The sequence below is a fragment of the Staurois parvus genome, unplaced genomic scaffold (assembly GCF_062004578.1).
Source record: "Staurois parvus isolate SC_StPar_1 unplaced genomic scaffold, SC_StPar_1.0 ptg001253l, whole genome shotgun sequence".
In the NCBI taxonomy this organism is placed as follows: domain Eukaryota; kingdom Metazoa; phylum Chordata; class Amphibia; order Anura; family Ranidae; genus Staurois; species Staurois parvus.
In genome coordinates this window covers 332213-354023 of record NW_028319049.1, presented here as the reverse complement: position 1 = coordinate 354023, position 21811 = coordinate 332213, and the positions used below count along the sequence as shown (strand labels likewise).

General features: G+C 47.8%; 1 protein-coding gene across 1 annotated transcript; it reads right to left on the bottom strand.

Moving 5' to 3' along the window:
• Nucleotides 1-225: 225 nt before the first annotated feature.
• On the bottom strand, nucleotides 226-3722 carry IRF2BPL (interferon regulatory factor 2 binding protein like). The gene has a single exon (XM_089660580.1). It carries the CDS (start codon nucleotides 3510-3512, stop codon nucleotides 1419-1421), a length of 2094 nt encoding a protein of 697 aa, XP_089516706.1. The 5' UTR covers nucleotides 3513-3722; the 3' UTR covers nucleotides 226-1418.
• Between the last annotated feature and the right edge of the window lie 18089 nt (nucleotides 3723-21811).

Genomic DNA, 21811 nt, shown 5'->3' with positions numbered 1-21811 from the left:
GACAGCAGAGGGGAGGCACAGCATGCAGGGTACTCCCTGAGACAGCAGAGCAATCCAGAAATAGCAGCACATGAGAACAAGCTAGGATTAGAGAGCACCAAGACGGCACAACGCTCCGAGAGTGCACAATCACAGGCAAGGCTAGAGAGCGCACAGCGAGGCAATCTCCTAAATCTAACTCCCGTGAAATCAGAATAAAACAGCGACCGCAGCAGCAAACAATGGTTATATGAATCAAATTTATTACAATGTAATCAGCTCCAAGGCACATAACAGTGGTCTGTTATACTACAGAAATGTGTTCTGGACAAAGAAAGAAGGTTCTGCCCACCCTAAATGTACAGACGGCAATTTGCTCTACAGTTTAAAAGCATTCGTGCAAAAAGAAAAAAAAAATATATATATATAATTTTCATATATAAAGAAATATGTAACCCTCTACTGGCCCAGAGACAGCATTGTACTGCCAGCGCTCGATGGGTTAAACCAATTATAATTGCATTGTGTAGACCTGCAGAAACCTGCAAACTGATAATTACACTGGATTATACACCCTCCAAGTATCAGAGTAAAGGAGGGGTGGGGGGGGAATACAACATTGTCTTATGTGTCACACCCACCTCAAAGGAACAGGGGGATATGGGCATATATATCAGTTTTATTTTATTTTATTTTTTTTTACAGATTTAATAGTTTCACTGTCCACCCCTCCTCCCTCCCCCCCCCTCGAGAGAAGTGCGTACATTACAAAAATGACACACCAGCAGCATCGCTAAGTGCTAGAAACCATTACCTAGTGGACACACTTGCAACAAACGTTGTTAAAAAAAAAAAAAAATTTTAAAAGTAAAAAGGGGGATATAAGGAGCGATAATAATCCCAACAACACCCAAACATGAGCTCTGTCACCCTTCAAATGAAGTGTACATAACAAGTGTCTCAAATTGCTGAAACACCACAAAAATAAGATCTGTACATAAGACTAAGTTTCTGCGACGTTCCCGCTGGCCAGGAGCCGCCAAAAAAAGCTTTATACAGCCTCCGTCCTGCCTTGCCAAAGGGGAATCCCACTGTTTGCTGTCCTGCAAGGTCCGCTCCACCGGCAGGCAGATTTTTTTTTTTTTAAATTTTTTAATTTTGTTTTTATATAACAAACTCCGCCATGTTATTCCCAAAAAAAAAAAAAAGATGAAGAGTACAAAGTGTGTGTTTCTCAAACACCAGAACTCCCCCCTCCCAAAAAAAAAAAAAGCTTGAATCACATGTCTGGGGGAATGGGGGGGCATTTCTGGGCTGAATTTGATGTAAAATGTTTGGTGTCCAGGATCCACATCACCACACCCCGGAGCCTGTCCTTGGTCTGCAAGTTATAGATGAGGAGCTGGATAAAGGTTTATGTACAATAACATCCACTCTTACTAAGGGTCTCTCTCCTTTTTCACCTTAACATCCCCGGCAAGAATGGTAGCAATCTCCCCCTGCATGAAAGCCCAAGGTACATTAGATCCAACCAGGGGGCACTTCTCTCCACTGGGGCAGTAGACCTCACCCGTTGCTCCCTGGGCCTTGATGCTCTCTCTGGAGCATGGGAAGCAGAATTTGTGGCTGGGTACGGATGGGCACTGGACAAAGTGCGTGTCCTCTAGGCGCTCATGGCAGATGGTGCAGCACAGGGGGCCGCTGTTGGCCATGGGCGAGTCGGGAATGTTCTGGGGGTGCACTTGGTCCATTCCTGGATGAGGGGCTCCCCCAGCAGGTGCCACCTGAAGGCTGAGTTCTGCTGAACCCCCTCCGTTACGGGAATTCAGACGTCTCTGGCCAGGTACTGACGCTGGCGACACCGGGCTGCTGCTATTCCGCCGTGCCGATGAGGTGGTGGAGTGCACCGGGGGTCCCCCACCTGTCTGTCCGTCTTTAGGGGAATGAGCAGTGCCCAAAGTGTCTGTGACAGACTGCAGTGCCGCCATAGGCGATGGCCCATTTGGAGGGGCGCTCTCAGGTGGGGTGGTTCGCTGCGGGTGACCAGGGCCGAGAGGTGGCGGCGGCGGTGGTGGAGCGGGGCCGCCGTAGGAACCTGCGGAGGAGGAGGATGGAGTTCCCCCTGAAGCTGCTAAACTCAACTGTTTGATACCATCCGGTTGCCCCGTGATCCACATCTGTCCCTCAGCAGAATCTGGTTCAGGTGAGGCCTTGCGTTTCCTCACCCCTGAGCGGGCCTGGCCGCTTCCCCCAGCCGAGGAGGACGCGGCGGCGGCAGCTGCAGCCAGGGCTCGAGGCAGGTTCACCAAGGCGCTGGGCAGCATGGGGCAGCCAGGATCCAGGTAGGGCTGTGGTAACATATCTGCAACGACCATCTCCTTAAAGAAACGTACTGACTCTGGAAGAAGGTCACCCAGCAGACGCCAGTCCCCAGAGCCATGTTTGCGTTCATACTCCAAATACTTAAAGCCCGAGGACAGACCGCGGCCAAAGTCCTTCATACAGTCCTGGTACATCTGCTTGGCCACACCGGAGGCTGAGCTGAACACGTTGAGGGAGCCGCTGGGGTATTCCACAAACAATTTGAGCTCGTAGTCCAGAAGACCTGGTTTGGATGTGGCGTCAAAGGCGAACACTCGCCCCAGCAGTGCGTGGTCTTTTTTGAAGCGGACATCAAAGGGTGTGCATGCTGACAGGGTGAGCAGGGTGTCCCGCACTGCCTTGGGCTTCCCTACCCATTCCTCGGCCCGGGAACGCAGGCTCTCCGTTAGTTCAGAGAGAGCTTCGCTGTTCCGCTGCTTCTCCTTCAGCTCTCGCTCCTGGTCGGTGCTGGACACGGATCCCGGGCGCTTAGGGTCACCCGAAGAGCTGGCTGAAGGGGGCGGTGGCACGCTGAGGCCGCTGGAGCCGGCAGGGCCCCTTCCAAGCACATGCGGGGCCCCAGACGAAGAGGCTGTAGGAGGGCCATTCAGCAAAGTCTGGGGGAGCAGGTTTGGTGGGACACTCAGCTGTCCAGGTCCCAGCTGGGGGATTAGTCCATGGCCCGTACGGCCCCGGGAATTGGGGCTCTGGCGGTTCAGTTCTGGGGGGCCGTCCTCGCCAGGCTTGGGGAACCCATTAAGGCCGTTGGGAAGACGCGCCGCAGCGGCCAACGTGTATTCGAAGCGGCCGCGGTCAGTCAGTCCATACCTCTCTAGTCCAGAAGCCGCGGCCACCTTGGACGCCCCGTCCAGGTGATTGAGCTGCGCCGTGTCCTTGGCGGTCAGGGCTGCTTGCACGGCTGGGTGCTGTTTGGCTGCCCCACCAGAGCCGGGCCCCTGTGGCCCCGGAGAGCGCCCATCCTGGAAGCCATGGCTACGTTTGAGCTGGCGCGCGGTGTCGATGACGAACTCTATACGGTCAGCGCCTTCGTAGTTGACGCAGCCACGACAGACAGGCTCGGTGAAGTCCCAGATCATGGCCCATGGCATTCGTGGCAGGTCACACAGGTAACACGACTGGCGGCGTGACGAGGACACCTGTGCCGCTGACATGCTGCGCGGGGGAAGGGACTCACTCACTGGCAGGGGGTCATGCAGCAGTTCCGCCTCCTTACGGCTCTGTGGACAGTGCTGTGCTCCGGTCCGTACCGGGCGTGCTCTGCTTCTCTCTCTCTCCTCCGCTTCTCTGCAAGCCGCAGCCCGCCTGGAGCGCGCAATGCCGGGGCCGCGCAGGGCTGGGATTCCGCGCGTGCGTACTGCGCCGCGCCGCCTCCACCGCCAGCCGAGGAATGCCACCTGGCCGTGACGTCACGCAGCTTGTTGCGTTGCTGGAAATGAGAGGCGCGTGCGCGCTGAGCAGACCCCGCCCCGTCTGCGGCCCCTCGGCGCACGTGTGTGCTGGATGACACGTGACTTGTTGCAGCACATGGTTAGAGGGGGAGGGGGCATGCTGGGAGGTGTAGTACTACCATTGATTATTATTATAGGGAATGCTGGGAGATGTAGTCCCAACACAAGATACTATTATAAGGCATGCTGGGGGTGTAGTACTATCACATAATATTTATAGGGCATGCTGGGAGGTGTAGTTCCGGAAGATATAATTCTTAGGGCATGCTGGGAGGTGTAGTACCACTGTCAAAATTGTTTTAGCTCATGCTAGGTGTAGCACCACCAGATTTTATTATACGCCATGATGGGAGGTGTAGTAGCACTAGATATTATTGTATGGCATGCTGGGAGGTGTAGTACCACCAAATGTTATTATAGGCCATGCTGGGAGGTGTAGTACCACCACTAGATATTATAGGGCATGCTGGGAGGTATAGTACCACCACTAGATATTATTGTATGGCATGCGGTGAGGTGTAGTACCACCACTAGATATTATTGTATGGCATGCTGGGAGGTATAGTACCACCACTAGATATTATTGTATGGCATGCGGGGAGGTGTAGTAGCACCACTAGATATTATAGAGCATGCTGGGAGGTGTAGTACCACCAAATTTTATTATACGCCATGCTGGGAGGTGTAGTACCACCACTAGATATTATAGGGCATGCTGGGAGGTGAAGTACCACCACTAGATATTATTGTAGGGCATACTGGGAGGTGTAGTACCACCATCAAGCATTGTTTTAGAGCATGTTGGGAGGTGTAGTACTATAATACTATCAGCTGTTATAGGGCATGCTTGGAGGTGTAGTGCCACCATCAGAAATTAATATAGGGCATGCTGGGAGGTGTAGTACCATCATCTGTTAACATTAGGCATGTTGGAAGGTGTAGTACTACCTCTAGATAATATAGGGTATGCTTGGAGGTGTAGTAATACCATTTGATATTTAAGTAGGGCATGCTGGGAGGTGTAGTACCACTATTTGATATTTAAGTAGGACATGCTGGGAGGTGTAGTACCACCATTTGATATTTAAGTAGGGCATGCTGGGAGGTGTAGTACCACCAGACATTGTTATAAAACATGTTGGGATCTGTGGTGAAGCATGCTTGGAGTTGTAGTTCCTTCATCAGCCTGTTGTTAATAGGGTACTCCAGTAGTTGTGGTTTCTCCATCACATCATTATTATAGGGCATACTGGGAGATGTAGTCTTACTACCAGAGCATTATAGACATGCTGGGAGTTGTGGTTCCTCCCACACACCACTGTTAAAGGACATGCTGGGTGCCCCTTATATGGTGACGGGTCACTCCTATCCTGGTATTTGTTACCTCCTGGCCATGGTGAAACAATCTACCATGTGTTGCCCTGCCCTTGGCATGTTGTGTGGTACATGTGTCTACACACATGTTTATTCTGTTTATTTACATGTAATCAGGACGGCTGTACTCACAAGTCTCTTCCTGCTGTGACGTTGACGTGACTAATTTCTTAATCATGACCGGGGTGTAAAGTGCAGGTTGGCACTGTGAAGAAGGGGGGGAGGGGAAAGGTTTGGCATAGCACATGGTTGAGGGAGACGGGTACTCCTGTATGGGCCCCGGGTGTGGTGACGGGGAATGTTCCCGGGCGTGGTGATGGAGAACCAGGGTGAGATAAACACACACACCATTCTATTCACGTTGTTTTGTTCCATTTTGTTTTAAGTTGGGCAAATGTCCAGCAGAGGATTCTGGGAGTCCAAGCATTGCTCAGTCTGGCACTTGGCCAGACCCCTCCCGATGGATGCCTTTCTGTGTTGCTATGGAGACCCTGAGATGAGCGCAAAACTGACTCCACCCCAGGAAACACACTTAACCCCTTCCAAGGACCAGCATGACAGAGCGAGCATGTCCGCCGCAGTCATTCCAGGCTGACAACATCGGTGTAAAAAAGCACAACCAAGGCGTTTTGTAGATGTGTAGGGTAACCGGACAGGGACGGCTCTGCTCGACATGTACATTATCAATAGGAGACTGAACTCTGCTTTCCAGAGGTTAAATTATAACTTCAATATGGGAGGATCAGCAGTACTACAAAGTGTAAAACAGGAGATCAGATTATAGCCAAGCGCAGAGTACAAGGGGCGGGGGACTGAGGGAAAGAGTATGTAACAAGAGACCAGTGAGATGTCAGGGAGGCTGAGGACAAGATGGAGGAGGGAAGAGGACAAGATGGAGGAGGCATGAGGACAACGTGAAGAGGGAAGAGGACAAGATGAAGAGGGAAAAGGAGAAAATGGAGGAGGGAAGTGGGCAAGATAGAGAAGGGAAGAGGACAAGATGGAGAAGGGAAGAGGGCAAGATAGAGAAAAGAACAAGATGGAGGAGGGAAGAGGGCAAGATGGAAGAGGAATGAGGACAAGATGCAGGAGGGAAGAGAACAGGAAGAATAGAACAAGATGGACAAGGGCATAGGACAAGATGAAGAGTGAAGAGGACAAGATGAAGAGGGAAGAGGACAAGAGAGAGGAGGGAAGTGGACAGGATGCAGGAGGGAAGAGGACAAGATAGAACAGAGATGAGTACAGGATGGGGGGGGGGAGAGGGCAAGAGGAATAAGACAAGATGGATGAGGGATAGCAAAAGAAGGAAGAAGACATGATGGAGGAGTGAAGTGAACAAGATGGAAGAGGGATGGGGCAGTATGGAGGGGGAAAGAGGACAGGATTGAGGAAGAAAGCGGATAAGATGGAGGAGTGAAGTGAACAAGATGGAAGAGGGATGGGTCAGGATGGAGGAGGAAAGAAGATGAGATGGAGGGGTGAAGAGGACAAGCTGGGGGAGGGAAGTGGGCAAGATAGAGAGGTAAGAAGACAAGGTGGAAGAGGGATGAGGATGCAGGTGGAAAAAGTACAAAAAGGATAAGACAAGATGTATGAGGGTATAAGACAAAAAGGAGGAGGACAAAATGGATGAGTGAAGTGAACAAGATGCAAGAGGGATGGGATAGGATGGAAGGATGGAGGAGGATAAAGGACAAGATAGAGGAGGGATGAGGACAAGACTAATAAGGTTTAGATAGAGGAGGGAAGAGGACAAGATGGAGGAGTGAAGTGAACAAGATGGAAGAGGGATGGGACAAAATTGAGGAGGGAAGAGCACAAGATGGAGGAGTGAAGTGAACAAGATGGTATAGGTTTGGGACAGGGTGGAGGAGGAAAGAGGACAAGATGGAGGAGTGAAGTGGGCAAGATAGAGAAGGGAAGAGGACAAGATGGAAGAGTGATGAGGACAGGATGCAGGGGGGAAAGAGTACAAGAGGATAAGGGCATAGGACAAGAAGGAAGAGGAATAGATGGGGGAGTGACGTGAACAAGATGGAAGAGGGATGGGACGGGATGGAGAAGGAATGAGGACAAGATTAAGGAGTGATGAGGACAAGATGGAGGAGGGATTTGGACAAGATACAGATTTGAAGAGGATAAGATAATGGAGGGAAAAGGACAGGATGAAAGAGGGGTTAAAACAAGATAGAGGTGGGAAGAGGACAAGAGGGGTGAGGAAAAGACAGAGTTAAAATGAGAGACTAAAAGCAATATAGGTGAGGGAAGAGGACAAGATGGAACGGGTGAGGAGATACTGATGACAGTATTTGGGAGGGATAAGGAGACTGAGTACCAAAAAAAGCAGGGATAAGAGGACTCTGAGAACAACATGAAGGTGGACAAGAAAGACTGAGGACAACATAGAGGTTGGTTAAAAGGAGACTGAGGACAATATGGAAGAAGAATGAGGAACAACTGGGGACTGAAGACAACATGAAGGATGAGGAGAGGCTAAGGATAAAAAAGGAGGAAGGATGAGAACGGACTAAGGACAATATGGAAGAAGGATGAGAACATACTAAGGATAGCATGGAGGACACATAAGGGTGACTGAGGACATCATTAGAGGGACAAGGAGAAACTCAGGACATGGAAGAGGGTTGAGGAGAAACTATGGATGGCTCAGACGAGTGAATGAGGATTATATAGAGGACAGTTGAGAAGGGACCAAGGACAACATGGAGGAGGATGAGGATACACTGAGGACAACATGGAAGAGGGATGAGGATAAACTGAGCAGGAATAAGAAGAGACTGAAGACGACATGCAGGAACAATGAGGAGAGACTTATGACAGCATGGAGAATAGATGAGGAAAGACTGAGGACAGTATGGAGAAGTGATAAGGGGAGACTGAAGACAACATGGATAAGGGATGAGAGGAGAGTGAGGACAACATGTATAATGAATGAGGACAGTATGGAGGAAGGATAATGAGAGAGAACATAAAAAAGGGATGATGAGATACTGAGGGATAGAATGGAGGAGAAATAAGGGAGACTGTGGACACCATGAAGGAGGGATGAAGGTAAACTTTGGACGGCATAAATTCAGGATAAGGAGAGACTGAGAAGAACATGAAAGAGGGATGAGGAGACAATGAGGAAAACATGAAGATAGCTTAAAAAAAGGAGGACAACAAAGAGGGATGAGGAGGAACTGTGGATGGCTTGGAGGGATGGGTAAAGAATGAGGTCCTTCCTGAGTAGGGATGGGTAAACACTGAAGACAACATGAAGTAGTGATGGAGAGAGACCGAGGACAACACAATTAACTCTTTCTTAAAATGCCCATCTGTCATAGTAATCCTTTTTTTTTAGTACTTTTTGAGTCATTTACCTGATCTGCATATTTGGTTCAGATCTTTAATTCACAAAATATTATAGTGTCAGCATAATAGCTAGGGAACTAGCATTTTTACAGCAGGTCAGCAGGTTTCCCCCTAGGGCAGCTCCCATATTTTCTAATGGACATTTTGCTAAGTCAGGACAAGTTTTACCTTTTTTGGAGAGCTACTTTCAGTATTTAAACACCCTGGGCAGTAAGTAAACACCCTGGGCAGCTGTTTTAGCTGGTGGTGTTTTTCTGTTATGATATCAAAGTAGATGTAAACCCCAACTAGACAGCAATTAGGTTGCTCTGTGTACTGTGAAAAAAAATATATATATTTTTAATTAAAATCTTTTTCACATAGTTTTTTGTTACACCTCAGTGGTGCTGTTTTCTTGCTGCCACTTCCCATCTCCATGCACTCCTGTAATGGCTGCATGACATTTCTCAGGGTGTACTTCCTGATAACAGCAGTGGACCAGGGGCGGACTGACCATTTGGAAATTCGGGCACTGCCCAAGGGCCCGGGGTCAGTAGTGGACCCCATGAGATGCCCCTGGTACCTTTTTCATAGGCTTTTTTGAGTTTGGGCAAGGACCCAGGGGCTCCATGATCCCCTATTGCCCGGGGGCCCCATGAGTTGTCAGTCCGCCCCTGCAGTGGACCATACCTGCATAAAGCTTGTTGAAATGGCCACTTGTAGTCTCCATCAGAGGCCCGTGTGGCAATGCAGGGGCGCAACTGTGAGACAGCAACTAAGTCTTGGTGGGAAGTGCCTGAACAAGGACCTTCATGGCAGTATTACCAGGGCTTATTTTAAAGGATAGGTTCCCCTTTGGAGCACGTTACGTGTTCCACCCGTTTTTAGGGTGGAACATGTAACATGTTCCAGCTCCTGCCCCTCTCCCTTGATCCCTCCTCCTTGTGACAGCAGGCTGGGGATCTTCTCCCCTCCCCTGCTGTCACTTCTTAAAGCCGAGTTCCACCTGAAAAAAAAATAAATAAAAGTCGGCAGCTACAAAAACTGTAGCTGCTGACTTTTAAAACACAGCCACTTACCTGTCCCTTGGTCCAGCAGTGTCCTCACCACCGCTGGTTTCACCAGCCGTCTTCTCTCCCTGGTGACACCATCTTCAGTGTGGGCACCTGGCTGTGACAGCTTGCGGCTTTACAGCTGGGTGCCCACTGTGCATGCACGAGAAGCGGTGCGCTTTGTGAATGGCCCCGTAGTCTTCTGGGACCTGTCGCGTGTCGCAGAAGACTACGGGGAGGACAACTTCCACTTCTGCTTGCCTTAGGCTATCGCAGCAAAAGTGGGAGCGGGTGCCTGTCAAATTCTGGTACCCGCTCCCCAAAGGTGCTAATCCTTAATGGAGGACAAAGCATTAAAGCGGAACTTTCCCTTTTGGGTGGAGCTCCGCTGTAAAAACAGTGCAGCTGCGTGGAGCTCCACCCACACAGCCGTATCATTCATTCACAGATTCCCATGAACGAATAAACTACAAGTACCGCCTTCCAACGCGGCAGACGGACTTGTAGTTTCAATGGGCACTGATGAGTGCTCCTGTAGTCCACTGACATGTCCTCCGGCTTTCAAACAAAAAGCCCATACAGAGGTACAGGCTGAAAGCAGGAGGGCGTCTGCAGGAGTCCACATTGCACCCGTGATCTACTGATTGTAAGTGCAATGCTTTCCAGGCTCCTGCAGGAAAAAATACCTCACCTTTCACAAATAAACCATTACAATTGAAAAATACTACACTATGGGCATCCTTCTTTCTGGCGCTTCATGAGCTAACAAATCTACAGAGCCCATTCTGGAGGACGGCTGAGGTGCTGCAGATAACCCGGGGGAAGGGGATCTCTCTGACCAGACCAGGCTGTACACATCCTTAAGGGGACCCCCATCTGACAACATTATATACAAATGCGTATTATTATTACGCATCTGGTGAGTGCGTAATCTTAACAGATTCCTGGCACATCACTGAATAATCGTTAGAGTATACGAAGCACTTACCTTTAGATCATTCTTGGATGGATTTTCACAATTAACACTTTTTGGCCATTTTTCTCGTCATATATTGGATTTTGATATTTTAGCACTATTATGTGCTCACAATTATCACTATAGTAGCACTTTATTGTGGAAATGATATATTAGCACAGTACTTGCACTTTGTCACTTTATGTTTGAATACCAATAATTATTCATATTTTCTGCATAAACTTTTATTCATATATATTTATTACGTATGATCACATCACATTGGAAAAACTCTGTTTTCGTATATTTTAGCGCTGCACCTATATATATGTATAAAAAAAAATATTAACTGCACATTTTTTTCTCTGCAAAAATATGTGAACTTATTATTTTTTCTGTAAGGTGAACTTATCCTTTAACGAAAGCTGAGATTTTAAGAGATTGAAAATTACTTTTGAAATGATATTAACAAGATCGTGAAATCTTTGGATTTACTAATACATTTTAGTTATGGTAGAAGACACATAGGAGGATGGATGGGTATTGGTGACCTAAGGATGGGCTAATCTGTGGTATACTGTCACCTTGCAGGCAGTACAGGAATTTTTGAAATACATATGAATGTAATAATTTCCCTTGGGATTAGTATTGTGAATCTGAATAGCTGTATTATCGTTATTGGTTGGTGAATTGTGGGTGATTCGTGGAAGGAGAGTACGGTGATTTGTACAGGTTGCCTCCGTAATTCTTTGGGTACAGTCGGGCCTCCCGTGTCCTGGAAGACGGTGCTGGAAGTGAGGCCAGCATTAAGCAGGGTGAGATCTTCGCCGTCAGACTGCTGCCTGCACATGGTACCGGAGCTGCGAGCAGACGGTGAGTCTCCAGAGCCCACGCCTGCACAGCAGTTCGGAGAACAGGGGCCGTGGCTCTGGCTTGTACAAGTCGGCGGCTCCATAGCTGGCTCTCTCAAAGCTGCTTTTACATATTTGGCAGAGGCTATGGAACTCGTGACATGTCTGACCCCATGTGAACTGCGTTGGCTCCGGGAACAGCCCCTTCTCCTGGCTGACTCCACACGAGTACAGAGCAACCATTTGTGGAGCTGATGGCAGGCGGTATCGGGTGCCTCTGGCACAGCAGTGAGCTGCGATTGTTTTCCTGGAACTTCACAGTCTGACAGATCACCATGATGTGCTCCTGCGTCTGTCAATAAACACGCTGCGCCCGCCCTCCCACCTGCTGCGGCGGCCATTTTCTCTCCTGCTGCCTGCGAGTGCAAAATGATGTCAGCTCATCTCTGAGGAGGAACAGAGTGCAGTAAACATGCCGCACTGCCAGGCTGATATAAACCCCATTGCCACCGCAGAATGACGCCGCACAGCGCCAAGATGTGACGCTCTCTTAGGATTTGGCAGCCATGATGGCGCTCGATAAAGGTGGTGGTAGAGGTCACCTCTTCGCAACAGCCAGCGGCATCTCATTATGAGCTCTGTTAACTCTGCAGTGAGATGGCAAATAAATGATCACTCACACCCATTCTCACTGTGTATAAATAAATACCTGTATGACGGATCAGATATTGGACTCAATACATAAAGAATATATATACGTGTCCTGTATAATTTCATCTGTAAAGTTAGATGTAAGCTGTAACGAGCAGGACCCTCATACCTCCTCTTCCCTGTTAGATGTAAGCTGTAACGAGCAGGACCCTCATACCTCCTCTTCCCTGTTAGATGTAAGCTGTAACGAGCAGGACCCTCATACCTCCTCTTCCCTGTTAGATGTAAGCTGTAATGAGCAGGACCCTTATACCTCCTCTTCCGTATTAGATGTAAGCTGTAACGAGCAGGGCCCTCATACCTCCTCTTCCCTGTCAGATGTAAGCTGTAATGAGCAGGACCCTCATACCTCCTCTTCCCTGTCAGATGTAAGCTGTAACGAGCAGGACCCTCATACCTCCTCTTCCCTGTCAGATGTAAGCTGTAATGAGCAGGACCCTCATACCTCCTCTTCCGTATTAGATGTAAGCTGTAACGAGCAGGACCCTCATACCTCCTCTTCCCTGTCAGATGTAAGCTGTAACGAGCAGGACCCTCATACCTCCTCTTCCCTGTTAGATGTAAGCTGTAATGAGCAGGACCCTTATACCTCCTCTTCCGTATTAGATGTAAGCTGTAACGAGCAGGGCCCTCATACCTCCTCTTCCCTGTCAGATGTAAGCTGTAATGAGCAGGACCCTCATACCTCCTCTTCCGTATTAGATGTAAGCTGTAACGAGCAGGACCCTCATACCTCCTCTTCCCTGTTAGATGTAAGCTGTAACGAGCAGGACCCTCATACCTCCTCTTCCGTATTAGATGTAAGCTGTAACGAGCAGGACCCTCATACCTCCTCTTCCCTGTTAGATGTAAGCTGTAATGAGCAGGACCCTCATACCTCCTCTTCCCTGTTAGATGTAAGCTGTAATGAGCAGGACCCTCATATTGTCTGGTGTCCATGAGACTAAAAGCCATAATGCTCAGGGCCCTCATATTGCCTGTTCCCTATCAGATATACGTTCTCATGAGCAGGACCCCCATACCTCCTGTTCCCTATTAGATGTAAGCTGTAATGATTAGGACCCTCATACCTCCTGTTCCCTATTAGATGTAAGCTGTCATGAGCAGGACCCCCATACCTCCTCTTCCCTATTAAATGTAAGCTGTCGTGAGCAGGGCCCTCATACCTCCTCTTCCCTATTAAATGTAAGCTGTCGTGAGCAGGACCCTCATACCTCCTCTTCCCTATTAAATGTAAGCTGTCGTGAGCAGGGCCCTCATACCTCCTCTTCCCTGTTAGATGTAAGCTGTAAGGAGCAGGACCCTCATATCTCCCGTTCCCTATTAGATGTAAGCTGCAATATGCAGGGCCCTCATACCTGCTTTTTTCTTGTAGATGTCAGCTATATTATTCAGCACCCTTATATACAGCGCCTTGAAAAAGTATTCACACCCCTTGAAATTTTCCCCATGTTGTCATGTTACAACCAAAAACATAAATGTATTTTATTGGGATTTGATGTGATAGACCAACACAAAGTGCCACATAACTGTAAAGTGGAAGGAAAAGGATAAATGGTTTTAAATTTGTACAAATATCTGAAATTGTGGCAGCATTTGTATTCAGCCCCTTGGAGTCAATACTTTGTAGGACCCCCTTTCACTGAAATACAGCTGCAAGTCTTTTTGGGGATGTCTCTACCAGCTTTGCACATCTAGAGAGGGACATTTCTGCCCATTCTTCTTTGCAGAATCGCTCAAGCTCTGTCAGATTGGATGGAGAGCGTCTGGGAACAGCAATTTTCAACTCTTACCACAGATTCTCCATTGGATTTAGATCTGAACATTGACTGGGCCATTCTAACACATGAATATGCTTTGATCTAAACCATTCCATTGTAGCTCTGGCTGGATGTTTCGGGTCGTTGTCCTGCTGGAAGGTGAACCTCCGTCCCGGTCTCAAGTCTTTTGCAGACTCTAACTCTAAGGTTTTGTTCTAACATTGCCTTGCATTTGGCTGCATCCATCTTCCCATCAACTCTGACCAGCTTCCCTGTCCCTGCTGAAGAAAAGCATCCCCACCACATGATGCTGCCACCACCATGTTTCACAGTGGGGATAGTGTGTTCAGGGTGATGTGCAGTGTTAGTTTTCTGCCACACATATCGTTTTGCTTTTATGCCAAAAAGTTCAATGTTGGTCTCATCTGACCAGAGCACCTTCTTCCCCATGTTTGCTGTGTCCCCCACATGGCTTCTCACAAACTGCAAACAGGACTTCTTATGGCTTTCTTCTTGCCACTCTTCCATAAAGGCCAGATTTGTGGAGTACACAACTAATAGTTGTCCTGTGGACACCCCCACCTGCCCCTGCCACCTGAGCTGTGGATCTCTGCAGCTTCTCCAGAGTTACCATGGGCCTCTTGGCTGCTTCTTTGATTAATGCTCTCCTTGCCTGGCCTGTTAGTTTAGGCGGACGGCCATGTCTTTGTGGGTTTGCAATTGTGCCATACTCTTTCCGTTTACAGATGATGGATTGAACAGTGCTCCGTGAGATGTTCAAAGCTTGGGATATTTTTTTTATAACCTAACCCTGCTTTAAACTTCTCCACAACTTTATCCCTGACCTGTCTGGTGTGTTCCTTGGCCTTCATGATGCTGTTTGTTCACTAATGTTCTCTAACAAACCTCTGAGGGCTTCACAGAACAGCTGTATTTATACTGAGATTAAATTACACACAGGTGGACTCTATTTACTAATTAGGTGACTTCTGAAGGCAATTGGTTCCACTAGATTTTAGTTAGGGGTATAAAAATGCACGCCACACTTTTCAGATATTTGTAAAAAAATTTGAAAACCATTTATCATTTTCCTTCCACTTCACAATTATGTGCTACTTTTTGTTGGTCTATCACATAAAATCCCAATAAAATACATTTTACGTTTTTTGTTGTAACAGAACAAAATGTGGAAAATTTCAAGAGGTATGAATACTTTTTCAAGGCACTGTACCTTTTGACAATTGGATGTACGCTGTAATGATCAGGGTCCTCATACTTCCCTATTAGACTGTAGTCTGTAATGAGAAGGACCTCATACCTCTTGTTCTCTATTAGCTGTAATGAACAGAACCTGAATGCCTTCTGTTCCTTAGTAAACTTGAGGTTTTGGGGTCCTTTCCGCTGAGCAAGCGGATGACAGGTCTGTGTCCACTCCACTGCTGCAGAGCAGACACAGAGCAGCTCGCTCTTCTCAATGGGCATCAGATGAAAACGGACCGCCTTTCTTTTTCCATCCGAATCGATCCGACAGAAGGAAGGGAAATTGGATCCTTATCCATCTCTTTTTTTGGTGGATCGGATTGGATGTGGGCGGATGTAAACGGACCGTTTACACCCGACGCTCCATAGAGGAAAATGGTGGTTCCGATCCGGTCCACCTAAAAAAAGGGCAGGTGGACCCAATCAGAACGTCACTGTGAAAGGGGCCTAAATCAGTGTTTTTCAAGTTTTTTTCAGTCAAGGCACCCTTTAAAATTATGGGTACTCTCAAGGCACCCCATTCTAAAATGTAAAAAAACTATTCTACACACATCCAGTACACCCAACATTAGAGGTGACTTATTCTTCCAGAACAAATACACCTTTGCACACTGGTACTGACTAGTATTCCAGTATGTCTCTCTGTTTCTCTCCCTCACTCTGCTAATGTGACTCCGGTGCTGATGGAGAGGGGCAAACAAGGATGATGTGCATGCACCCCATGTCCTCCTTAGCAACTGATGATGTCATTGGTTGTTAGGATGCAGGCAGCTAGAAACAAAGTGCACAATGAAAATCTGTGGCTTTGTGTACTAAAAGGCAGGATTGATCCACCTGCTGGCTTGTATACAAATTTTGGGCATTTTGCCAAGGCATCCCTGAAGAAGTTTGAAGGCAAACCAGGGTGCCTGGGCACCCTGGTTGAGAAAGGCTGGTTTAATAACAAACATGATATACTTACCTGCTCTGTGTAATGGTTTTGCACAGAGCAACCCCGATCCGCCTTTTCTTGGATCCCCCTGCCGGTGCTCCTGGCCCCTCCCTCCTAGTGCACCCAAAGCAAGCAGCTTACTATGGGGCGTGCACGCTCCCAAGCTGCTTCTATGCACTTCCATTCACACACAGAGCTGTGACTTGGCCCCTACTCCTCTCTCTCTTCATTGGCTCACTGGCCTTGCTTGACAGCACCAATGGCTCCCGTTGCTGTCTCAGCCAATGAGGAGGGAGAGCCCCCGGAGAGCCGAGGCTCTTGTGCACATCACTGGATCGAGATCGGGCTCAAAAAAGTATTAGAGGGGACTGGGGTGGGGATGCTACACACAGAAGGTTTTTTACCGTCATGCATAGAATGCATGAAAATAAAATAAACTTCAGCCATTACAACCACTTTAAATGTAAGCTGCAATGCTCATGGCCCTCAAACTTCATGTAGCCTATCAGATGTAAGCTGTAATGAGCAGGACCCTCATACCTCCTCTTCCCTGTTAGATGTAAGCTGTAACGAGCAGGACCCTCATACCTCCTCTTCCCTATCAGATGTAAGCTGTAATGAGCAGGACCCTCATACCTCCTCTTCCCTATCAGATGTAAGCTGTAATGAGCAGGACCCTCATACCTCCTCTTCCCTATCAGATGTAAGCTGTAATGAGCAGGACCCTCATACCTCCTCTTCCCTGTTAGATGTAAGCTGTAATGAGCAGGACCCTCATACCTCCTCTTCCCTGTTAGATGTAAGCTGTAATGAGCAGGACCCTCATACCTCCTCTTCCCTATCAGATGTAAGCTGTAATGAGCAGGACCCTCATACCTCCTGTTCACTAGTAGGTATTCATTGTAATCAGCAGAACCCTCATATTCTTTATTAGATGTAAGCTGTAATGAGCAGGATCCTCATACCTTCTGTTGCATAATGACTCTAAACTGTAATGATCAAGACCCTCATACCTCCTGTTCCCTATTAGATGTGTGCTATAGTTGTTAGGACCCTCATACCTCCTGTTCCCTATTAGATGTGTGCTATAGTTGTTAGGACCCTCATACCTCCTGTTCCCTATTAGATGTGTGCTACAGTTATTAGGACCCTCATACCTCCTGTTCCCTATTGGATGTATTCTATAGTTATTAGGACCCTCATACCTCCTGTTCCCTATTAGATATGTGCTATAGTTATTAGGACCCTCATACCTCCTGTTCCCTATTGGATGTATTCTATAGTTATTAGGACCCTCATACCTCCTGTTCCCTATTAGATGTATTCTATAGCTATTAGGATCCTCATACCTCCTGTTCCCTATTAGATGTATGCTGTAGTTATTAGGACCCTCATACCTCCTTATCTCTGTATTGATCAGGATCCTCTTTTTCTCCTGTTGCCTATTAGACTGTAAACTGTAATTGACAGGACTCTCATTCCTCCTTTTCTCTTTTAGATGTAGGCTGCTATGGTCAGGACCCTCAGTCATCCTGATGACTATTAGACTGTAAGCTGTAATGAGCACAACCCTCATTGGCCAATGGCCCCTGCTGCTGTCAATCACAGAGAGTGAGCCAATGAGAAGAGGGGGTGGGTCCGAGCTGTGGCTCTGTGAGTGAATGCACACGCAGAGCAAGCGGAGTAAGCCTGTTTGTGTGCCCCCATAGCAAGTTGCTTGTTCTGGGGACACTTGGAAGGAGGGAGGGGCCAGAAGCACTGGCGGGGGACCTGAGATGAGGAGGATCTGGGCTGCTCTGTGCAAAACCACTACACACTGCAGGTAAGTATAGCATGTTTGTTATTTTACCCCCCCAAAAAAAAAGAACCTTTAGAATCGCTGTAAAGGATAAGTTCACCTTTGGGAATATGTTACATGTTCCACCCGTTTTTAGGGTGGAACATGTAACATGTTCCCATAGCCGCAGCAGCGCCTCCCTCCCTCTGGCAGATAATACGGGGAAACTTCTCCCCGTATTATCTGTCAGACTTGAAGACAGCGCGGCTCTGCGGGGCTCCGCCCACACGGTCGTGTCATTCATTCACGGACTTCCATGAATGAATGAACTGCAAGTCCCAACAGCCTTAGCAGATGTGGGTTTGTAGTTTTCAATGAAACTTCCTGTCAGAATATCTGCTTCACCGTACATCTCGTATATCTTGTACATCCCATATGGTAAGCAGATATTCTGACAGGTCTGCAGGAGACCTGTATAGCATCAGCGATCTACTGATCGCTGGTGCATTGCTTTCCAGGCTCCTTTGGACAAAAATTTTAAATGCACATTTTTTCTACCTGCAAAAAAATGTGTATTTATTATTTTTGTCCAAAAGGTGAACTTATCCTTTAAGGTCAAAAATGTTTAGCCTTTAAAACCACTTTAATATTGTCCGAGTGACCCAAAATAAATAATCTTCAAGTGTAATCAGAGGGAAGCCAGAACTCCCGATCTACACAGCTGTTCCTGGTCAGTGTCTAACACTATGGAAGCCAGAGGATCACCATGACAGCCTCCACAGGTAATTCTTTATAGGATAACTACTGTTAATGAAGTTGTCCTTTAATTAATTCCCCCCACCCTGCTAAGTGTAACCCACCCAGGGTAATACTTACCTCCCCCCCACCCGCTCCAACTATCTGCAGTGTGTGGCCACAGCTCTGCCAGCACCGCCAGCCTGGAGACCTGACTTTCCTCTGCTGCAGGTAAGTAATCAAGCTAAGTCACCTTTAGGCTTTGACTGGTCAGTGAAGGAGCAGCAACAGACCCATGAAGTCATCTGGCTGCTCTCTCCCTTTATTAGTCTGTTCCTTTTCAGCATATGTTAGTACTGCATACCTGATTAACACTTTTGAGTGATGGGGAATGGCACAGCAATGCATGTAATGTGCGCTGCAGATACGCACATGTTCCTGCTACTCATAGATGTAAATGGGCCCTTCATTTTTATTTTATAATAAAAGCATAACTGCATTTATGGATTTTTTTAATATCTGCCTGGAGTTTAGCTCTAAAAGCTGCAAAACAGTGTGCAGCTGTGTGACGTCACGAGAGGCAAAAGCTTCATTCGTGTGGTGAGACCGAACTATGGAGCGTATGTGTGACGTCACGAGAGGCAAAAGCTTCATACGTGTGGTGAGACCGAACTTTGGAGCGTATGTGTGACGTCACGAGAGGCAAAAGCTTCATACGTGTGGTGAGACCGAACTATGGAGCGTATGTGTGACGTCACGAGAGGCAAAAGCTTCATACGTGTGGTGAGACCGAACTATGGAGCGTATGTGTGACGTCACGAGAGGCAAAAGCTTCATACGTGTGGTGAGACCGAACTTTGGAGCGTATGTGTGACGTCACGAGAGGCAAAAGCTTCATTCATATGGTGAGACCGAACTATGGAGCGTATGTGTGACGTCACGAGAGGCAAAAGCTTCATTCGTGTGGTGAGACCGAACTATGGAGCGTATGTGTGACGTCACGAGAGGCAAAAGCTTCATACGTGTGGTGAGACCGAACTATGGAGCGTATGTGTGACGTCACGAGAGGCAAAAGCTTCATTCATGTGGTGAGAACGAACTATGGAGCGTATATGTGACGTCACGAGAGGCAAAAGGTTCATTCATATGATGAGACCGAACTATGGAGCGTATATGTGACGTCACGAGAGGCAAAAGCTTCATTCATATGATGAGACCGAACTATGGAGCGTATATGTGACGTCACGAGAGGCAAAAGGTTCATTCATATGATGAGACCGAACTATGGAGCGTATATGTGACGTCACGAGAGGCAAAAGCTTCATTCATGTGGTGAGACCGAACTATGGAGCGTATGTGTGACGTCACGAGAGGCAAAAGCTTCATTCGTATGTTGAGACCGAACTATGGAGGGTATGTGTGACGTCACCAGAGGCAAAAGCTTAATTCGTATGGTGAGACCGAACTAAGGAGCGTATGTGTGACGTCACGAGAGGCAAAAGCTTCATTCGTATGGTGAGACCGAACTAAGGAGCGTATGTGTGACGTCACCAGAGGCAAAAGCTTCATTCATATGGTGAGACCGAACTAAGGAGCGTATGTGTGACGTCACCAGAGGCAAAAGCTTCATTCATATGGTGAGACCGAACTATGGAGTGTTTTGAATTAAAGCCACATAGTCCTACCAAACACTGTGCTCACACTGACACCTTGTGGCCACAAGAAGAAACTACAACAGTTATGGCGTGCCTCTGATCATAGGATATTTCCTTCTGGCACACATAACAAATGCCGGGTTGAATACATCATCATTAGCAGATGAGATAATGAATTACTCTTTTGGAAAATGGGATTTTACTACTCACTTTAAAATCTTTTTATGGGATCTAAACCCAAGGACAAGAATTGGATTTGTTGACTGCATTAGTTTTCTTTTTCACAACTCTTTAGTTAAACCTGGTAAGCCTGACATTAACACATTCCTATCCTAGGGTGACAACCATATTGAGCAGTGTTGTCACCCTTGGACAGGGAGTGTGTTAGGACAACATGACACCTTCCTCTCTTCTCCATAACGGGAAGGTGTATTGCAGTCCATGGAGATCGCAGGGAACAATGCTACTCGGCAAACAAATATTATTATTATTATACAGTATTTATAAAGCGCCAATAGTTCGCTCAGCGCTGTACATTACAAAGGGGGACAGAACATGTGACAGAACAATACCAATACAATGCAAAACATGAGGGGATCGAGGGGCCTGCTCTTTCGAGCTTACAATCTAGCAGGGAGGGGATGGTGGCACAGGAGGAGATAGCTGTGGGGGATGGAGTGGTAGGAAGAGTGGAGGAGGTCGGCAGGTTAGCAGGGGGTGGGGTAGGCTTCCCTGAAGAGATGGGTTTTCAGGGTGCGCCTAAAGGAGAGGAGAGTAGGTGATAATCTGATGGGTTGGGACAGGGAGTTCCAGAGGATGGGTGACACCCTGGAGAAGTCCTGGAGGCGGGCATGGGAGGAGGAGACATAGGAACTAGAGAGAAGGAGGTCTTGTGAGGAGCGGAGTGTGCGTGCTGGGCGGTACTTGGATATTAGGTCAGCGATGTAGTTCGGGGCAGTGTGGTGGACAGCTTTGTACGTCAGTGTTAGGATTTTGAATTTGATCCGTTGCGCAATCGGAAGCCAGTGGAGGGATTGGCAGAGGGGGGTGGCGGAGACAGAGCGGTTGGAAAGGTGAATGAGTCTGGCTGTCGTATTCAGGATGGACTGAAGCGGGGATACCCAGCGGCGAGGCAGGCCAGTAAGGAGGGAGTTGCAGTAGTCGAGTCGTGATATGATGAGGGAGTGGATGAGCTGTTTAGTGGTTTCTGGGGTTAGGAACGTGCGTATTTTGGCGATGTTGCGGAGGTGGAGTCTGCACGAGCTTGTTAAAGATTGGACTTGGGGCTGGAAGGATAGGTTGGAGTCCAGAATGACACCAAGTACTCTGGCCTGCGGGGCGGGTTTGATGGTGGCGTTGTTGGATGTGATGGAGAAGTCAATGGGGGGTGGTGTCTGGGCTGGGGGGAAGACAAGAAACTCTGTCTTGGAGAGGTTCAGTTTAAGGAAGTGGAGCGACATCCAGTCAGATATATCGCTCAGTAGGTGCGTGATTTGGACAGAGACTGAGGGGGTGAGGTGGGGGGTTGATAGATAGATTTGTGTGTCGTCGGCATATAGGTGGTAGTTGAAGCCGTGAGAGTGTATG

Coding starts and splice junctions, on each gene's coding strand:
- IRF2BPL (XM_089660580.1), bottom strand. CDS start 3,512: ATGTCAGCGGCACAGGTGTCCTCGTCACGCCGCCAGTCGTGTTACCTG.